Below are 7,417 nucleotides of genomic sequence, written 5' to 3'. Positions count from 1 at the left end.
AATAATGAAAATCGATAGAAGTGGTCTTTGAGTTTGTCAACCTTAAATTATTTGGTCATTTCGTGAAAATTTTGTCAATATCATCGTTATATTATCACATGAGCGACACATGACCACCTTTTTAAGGATATTTCGTCAAATCAACACCTTCGCTTAACGAATATATTGATAGATTTTTTCACAAAATACCAAAATGAGGTTATCCAATCTCAGAAACCACTTTCTTGATTTTCATTGTCAAAGATCAAAATGAAAAGTTATGCATCTCAAAGACCAGTCATGTTTCTAAATTCAAAAAATGAAAAGAGAAATCCAATCTTTAGAATTTTACTTGAGTATTACACATACCTAAAGATTCTATAATATCAATTACAACATTTCAATTACAACATTTCCATGCCCAAAGAAAAAACCAAAAATATATGATTGGGTGATCTTTCCCTTGATACTCAATAGCAAACTACAACTGTGAATATTTTTTTTCTTTCACTAAGCAATAAGACAAATTAATGTGCAAATCCACCCTTCTGTTTTACTCTCCACAAATCCCCCTTTCAAATCCTCCCCTCAAATCCTCCTTTTGTTGGTAATAACTTTTACCTTATTAGTGAGGCTTGAAGAATTGGACTTCAATCCCAGTTTGAATCACAACATATATTCCAGCTGCAATCAAAACCAAACTCAAAGCGATCCCCAAAATCCCAAGAGACCAATTTAGCCACCACATAGGACTATACTTCTTAGGCTTGTTAATCTTGATCCACATGAAACAAGGGTATGCCAAAGTCACAGGCAGTGATATGCCTCCAACCAAACCAGCCACACTTCCCAAAAATGGAATTGCCACCGCGACGAAGAAGACACCGAACCCAAACATTGCCCTAGCAATGCACCTCAGCCACCATGGAAGTGGAGCTTTCTTTCTGCTTGTGTATTGGGACTCCATGTGGTCAAACATTGGCATGCCGTAGATTTGGAACGAGCACAGTGCATTAATCACCACAAACAAGCTTATGAACGCTAGTACGGATTGTGACACATCTTGTGAATGGAACTCGAACACAGCTGGAAGCATTCCTCCATTTGCTGGTATCTGTTAAAAAAAGAGCAAAACAGAATATTAAAATCTTTGAGTTAAATCTATAGTTCATGTTTAAACATTTGTTGATTATGATCAGGACAAAATTTCCAAGTGTAGGACGTCCGAAAGAAAGGATATGTTTGAATGCATGTTCTTTGATAAAAAACGGACGTCCTGTACAGAAAAGAACTAAGGATTAAGGTGCTTACCAAGTGACCATAAGCCCAGTACCCTCCAATTGCAAGGGGAAACAAGCATGCAGCAATGATTGAATAGGACACCTTCACTCCTCTCCACATGGGCACATGTGAGGGATGTTTCTCACTAGAAGGCATGGTAGCCTGCAGCACAAAAACATTGAATTCAGAAAGCTAAGTCTATGATTTGAATATTCCAACTTAAAGTTATTCAACCTAGGTGATGGGGATGATCATGATAAGTTAAGAGTTGAGGACCCCCACACTTATATTTAAATTTTTCTTTTTGATTTGATGCACAAACTATTATTGTAAAGGCAAAATAATCCTTAAAGATCAAGCCTTTAAATAAATAAAAAAAAAAAAAAAATTAAAGCATGAATTTGCACAATTTTAATTATATAAAGATAAAGATTCATGATTGGTCATGGTTGGTTTTAATTAAATATTTAACTGGGAAAACTAAAACTATTCCAATTGTTAGAACAGTTGTACTACATCTGCATGCATCTACGCATTCTCTTAAATTTTTTTTTTTCATTGACAGTTGGATTCTTATTAATATGAAGATGTTCAAGTTGGTCAAAACTGTCACTTTCCATGTATAAAAGCAATAACATGCATCGACTTGTAGTGCACATTTAATAATTTAATTAGTTAGGCATCAGTCTCTGACTTCAAAAACCCTGAAAAATATACGCCTTGACCAATTTTGCAGGTTCTCACTGGCCAAAGCATTGGGAGTTGAAAGAACCAACTCAAATTAATCTATAAAAATAATTCAATTAAAATTTAGTGATTAATTAAGATGAAAATTATCAATTACCTGAATCTCAAGGATGAGATTGTGACCTCTGAAGGCAAAAGCAATGATCCCAAGGGCATTGAGCACACTAAACACCCTATCCACATCATTCGGAGCTCTAATGGGATCGTATGAAACTCCAGGAAGCCTGCCTTTTGATACAGAAACCACCCAAATCGCTGTGCAGTACCCAACTGCAGTGATAGCTCCAATCAGTGAAACTCCAGCTATGGAGTTCAAGTTTGGCAGGAGAGATAGCATCACAGCAGCACATGTGAACACCAAGTACCATTCCACTGTTGTCAATGGCTTAGAAGTGCATGCGGCCCCACATAAAGTTTGGAAGAAGAGCTTGGAAGTGCCTCCACCAATCACTATCAAGGCCACGCAGGTGCCTCCAGATAGATACATGATCGGAAACATCCCTAGCCAATTTGCAATTTTGTCACCTGCAACATTTTGTATAAATAATCAGTCACTCTAATGGTGCAGAAAGTTGAATTTAAAAAACGTTGATGGACTTGGGGGAAATCTTATAAAGTTTGATTGGAATCGTACCATAGGTGAGACTAAAGAGCTGCATGTATCTGCTGTAACGTACTCCAGTTTCTACGTTCTCGTGGAGATGAACCAGTATCCATAGGGTGTAACTTTGCCATATGAATGCTAGAGTCAAACATATTATACCCCAAGACCTGCAAATCAATCACAAAGAGGGAAAAAAACTATGAGAAGCCATAATCAGAAAATTAATAACTCCGGAAAAGACAGTTTGACATATTACGTTGCCAATTACATAGAGTCTAGATTGACAATTTGACAACATCAGAAGTTTGCAAAACGAATACTAATTTTGGGTTTTTGTAGAGGGTTACCAGCCAAGAATTGTGAAAGCAACAGGAAGCACCAAAGCTTGGATACCAATCCCAGAACAAAGAGTGTGGAAGGCAGCATAGTACTGGTTGCCATTTCTAGACTCAGTGATGGGAAGCCAAGCATCCTGAGGATCAAGCCTAGTCATCTTTAAAGCCTTCCTGACAGGGCTACCAATGGGAGTCATGAATGGAGTCAAAGACATCCTTGGAGTCCTTATACCAGCTGGGGTTCTTGAGCCCTTGGGGGTCTTGCTGGCCGGCACAACAGCTCCTCCCGCAGCTGGTTGATCTGAGACTCCATCAAGAAGCGGTGACCTAGACAAAGACGGTGAGTTGTACTGCGAAGGCGGGCAAGACACCGCAGGCTGTGGTGCAACCGGAGGCTTTGGATCCCCAGCTGCCGGCCGCGGTGTAATAGGAGCTGAGCTAATCTCGTTTGCTTCTCTACTCATTTTTGATATTTTGCTTTCCCCTATATTTTACTTGCTCCTTGCACTCTATTTAGCTCCCTCCGTGGCTTGGAGAGAAAACGTAGATAGCAAAATATATATATAGGGATATAGGGGAGGGAAAGTTATGCAAATAGTGTAAAAGATGGAAGTGGGTACGTACAAGGAAAGAGCCGGTGGGTCTTGTTTGTGAAACTGCTGTGGAGTCTGTACCCTTTGGTTCGTTTCAGACAGCTTTGTATGACCTTAAGAATGTGAGTTAGTTGGAAAATAATTAAAGCAATTGTTTGACGGGGCAATATTGGCTGCTTATTTTTCTTGCTTTATGCATTTGAATTGTTTGACATATATAATATAACGTCGGATTTAGAGCTCCATGTTAATTTTACAGTATGGGAGAATGACTTGGTCAACGTATTCCTCCTAAGGAAATAGTGGGAAAGAGGCCAAAAGGGCTATTAAATGTAATTTGTGGAGAACTTAGGGTATTTTTTAATATTATTTGTCCCATTTTAGCATGCGGATATTTTCGAAAAGGAAAATTAAAAATTTAGAAAAACAAAGTTGGTTTCAAAGATAAACACATTGGTCAATATTAGTGTTCTTTTGGAATCGTGGATTTGGACTTTCTTATACCCCTCAAAACATGAAGGTAGCAAAAAAGTCTCCTGCTGGTCACCTTCTTGGGTTAAATAGCCATCAGCGATTCAAAAGAGAGATCCTTAGTTTCATTACTAGAGCGACTCAATTGAAAATCGCCTCTAATGTTATTTTAAAATGCTATATGATGATGCTAACATATATTTGGCATACTTTACTCCAAAACGGAATGTGCATGCATGATTGTTTTTTTCTTGTTGACATACATGGACCTTGTGCAGATTAAATTATCATGTTATGTTTTGATTGGCTATTAATTCGTAAGACATGTTTGTTTAATAGAAATGAGAGATAAGTTAGAAATAGAGGAAGTAAGGAAATGAAGTGGGATCCACTAGCTATATCCCCTCTATAGTTGGTTTGATTTCATATGTGTTAGTAGGGCTGGGCACGGGCCGGGCCGGGCCCAAATTTGGAAGAACCGGACCTACCCGTTTTAAAATGTAACGGGCCGGGCCGGGCCGGGTGTAAGGATTTTAAGTTTGGGAACCGGACCTAACCCGGCCCGTATCAAACGGGCCGGTTCGGGACGGGTCCACGGGTCCAATAACTTTTTTTTTTTTTTTTTTTTTTTAATATGGTTATGGGCATACTAAGATTGAAGCAGAATGAGGTGTGGTTCCAGTGCTGACGAAAAGGAAGAAGCTTGTAGAACCAAATAGCAGAATGAGGTTATGTGCATACTGCATACCAAGTAGAATTGCTTATACGAAACCCCTGTCAAATTTGAGGATACACAAAAGAACCAGGAAAGAAGCAACTAGGAAAGGTATCAGTAGTTTTACGAAACCCCTGTCAATGGAAATCAATATTTGTTTCACAACATGATGCAATTTCTCTCACATAACTGTCGATTCAATAGTATCATCAGTGCGTCTTAAACTCTCGAAACAACAGACAAACCAAGCACCAAAACTATTATCAGCAGTAATCTCAAAACATTTATCAGTTGTAGCATGCGTTTCTAAATGCCATCTTAACATCCAACATATTACACAATTCCATAGCACACAACAATCCAAAAACAGATCAAACAGTTAGCAAATGTCTGAATTAATAATTTGACCATTAAACTAAACGAATCCGGTGATTTAATGCAAAGATGGACACATTTGTAGTACCTTCATCACATGAACAGTTTCATATCTGTAACAGAAACAAAATTTGATGCATCAGGATAATGTTCAAGGAAATGTAAATATTCCCCAAGAAAGCATATCAAAGAAAAGTGTAACAGAAATGTAAAATTTGGCACCTTTATTGTTCGTAATAGCAGGATGGCATCAACTTTCAATCCTGGCACAAAGCCAACAGTCAAAAGGATGTCATAGGTCACATCCTTTGCTGGTATAGAGCAATCTTCATCACTTCCATCACCACAAACCTCTCCCCACCTAACCTAAACAATCACATTTCATCTGAAATCAGTAAAGACTTGAACTTGCTGCAAATTAATAAACAAAAACATGACATACACGAAAAACACAACCACGAAACCTCTTTGAATTCATGGGTAAGAGCATCTCTTCCAAAAATTCCACTTGAAGTAGAAATGATGAATGGAACACTGGACCCCAATTTTTTTTTTATAACTGTAATTTCAAACAAACAACAAAAGAAAATCCGTAATTTGCTTCTCTTAATTAAAATGTATCTAAATTATATACTAATTAAGATTAAGGTGTTTATATGAGTAAGAACACATACATGCTTGCAAATGTCATACGAGACCCAGTTCCAATATTAGCCACAACCAAATGAAGCCGTATCGGCTCAGCGAGAACCTTCTCGATAACCTCCTTCAACCAAAATTCATCACTCATTCAACCGCTAACTGTCCCCACAATCTGCGAATCGATATCGCCGAGAATCTTCTTCACGGCGGCTAGATCCGCGCGCTGAGCCGCCAAGTGGAGCTCCGTGTCGTTGTGCCGCCCGGTGACCTGCTTCAAGTACTTCTTCTTCCCCGCCTGGTCCATCCGCTTTCCGGAGTTGGAAAGCACCAAAGCCGGCGCCGACGTCGTGGAAGAAGGAGACGGCGACGGCGATGGCTCCTCCAGAGAGTTCTGGTTTGGCCGTGCAGTCATCGGACCCTTCTCTAAATCCCCATCACCTCCTACAAGTGAACACTGAAGTCGTGTCGTGTCGGAGAAGGTGGACGGAGGAGCGGCGCCGCGAATTTGAGAAAGGGTTGGAGTGTTGGAGAGATTGAGATTTGAGAATGAACACTGAAGTCTGAAACTGATTTGGAAACCTAGGTTACAAATTAACGGTTCAGATTGAATGATAGGTTATCATTCAATCTCAACCGTTGATTATAATATGAAACGGGCCGGTCCGGGGCCCCGTTTTTCTAAGGTGTAGGAACCGGCCCGCCCCGTAAATAACCATGCCCCGGCCCGCCCCGCCCCGTTTGTTCCCAAAAAAAAAGGGACCCGGCCCGTACCCGCCCCGAACCTACACTACCCGCCCCTACCCGCGATTCCTTTACCCGTTTGCCCACCCCTATGTGTTAGTAAACATAAAGGAAGATTAATTAGTGAAATAACTTTTAGTAAATGCAAGGAACTAAAGAATAAAAATGATTCCAATCCCTATTCATGTGAGTTCAAAATTAACACAAAAAAATTGATTTCAGATTTAGTAGATTCCATAGAATTTTCGTTTTATGTTTATCTTGAAGTTCCAGTTAGGGAGATACCTATATGCGAATTCACTACGTACACATGACTAATAACTAAATATATTAGGTTAAAATGCATGAGCGCTTCAACGTCTCCATCCCAGAAATATCTTATGAACATGATATGGTATATATGACTGGATTGAGGGAGTATGTGATTAATTGGTATAGAAATATCTCATAGTTAAATCTCAGTGCATCTAAACACAAACTATATTCCCAGGAGAAAGATGAATGGCTGCTGCGATGAGACTTACCAATGGCAAGTGTTGAATTTTAGATCAAGTGTGCACTTCACAAACTTTTTCGACATAATTTGCGGAGGTAAAAAAGTAGTGTTGGCATCATCGACCATCTTTCCCCTTGATTCAAACTTTTGAAGTTCTAGAATTAGTACACCGGTCATCATTGCCACCTAAGTCAAAACAGTGCAGCTAACATCCAAGTCGAGTTTGAAAGTGCTTTTCTCTACTATGTATTATCCTAAACATAATTATATAGGAAAACTAATTAAAATAGTTTGAAAATTTTGAGTTTTAATGATAAGGACAAAATAAAAGGTAAAGTGAATAGTACCAGGATTGACTTTTTAGTGTAAAAATATGATTTTTCGTTAAAATAAACAGTACTGTGGACTTTTCATTAAAACTCTCATATATATGGCATC

The 7,417-nt window shown here is 38.9% G+C and overlaps 1 protein-coding gene and 1 long non-coding RNA gene across 2 annotated transcripts; both read right to left on the bottom strand.

Moving 5' to 3' along the window:
* Positions 1-299: 299 nt before the first annotated feature.
* On the bottom strand, positions 300-3,612 carry LOC137747686 (lysine histidine transporter-like 8). The gene is made up of 5 exons (XM_068487841.1): positions 2,959-3,612; positions 2,642-2,778; positions 2,105-2,532; positions 1,291-1,422; positions 300-1,093 (listed from the first exon to the last, which is right to left on the bottom strand). Exons 1-5 carry the CDS (start codon positions 3,408-3,410, stop codon positions 605-607), a joined length of 1,638 nt encoding a protein of 545 aa, XP_068343942.1. The 5' UTR covers positions 3,411-3,612; the 3' UTR covers positions 300-604.
* A 1,582-nt stretch (positions 3,613-5,194) lies between these two features.
* On the bottom strand, positions 5,195-5,873 carry LOC137746625 (uncharacterized). Its single transcript, XR_011069884.1, has 3 exons — positions 5,775-5,873; positions 5,565-5,659; positions 5,195-5,466 (listed from the first exon to the last, which is right to left on the bottom strand). It is a non-coding gene; the product is annotated as an uncharacterized lncRNA (long non-coding RNA).
* Between the last annotated feature and the right edge of the window lie 1,544 nt (positions 5,874-7,417).

The sequence above is a fragment of the Pyrus communis genome, chromosome 10 (genome assembly GCF_963583255.1).
Source record: "Pyrus communis chromosome 10, drPyrComm1.1, whole genome shotgun sequence".
NCBI classification, from domain to species: Eukaryota; Viridiplantae; Streptophyta; class Magnoliopsida; order Rosales; family Rosaceae; genus Pyrus; species Pyrus communis.
The sequence above is the reverse complement of the archived record's forward strand: the minus strand, read 5'-3'. Positions and strand labels throughout refer to the sequence as shown.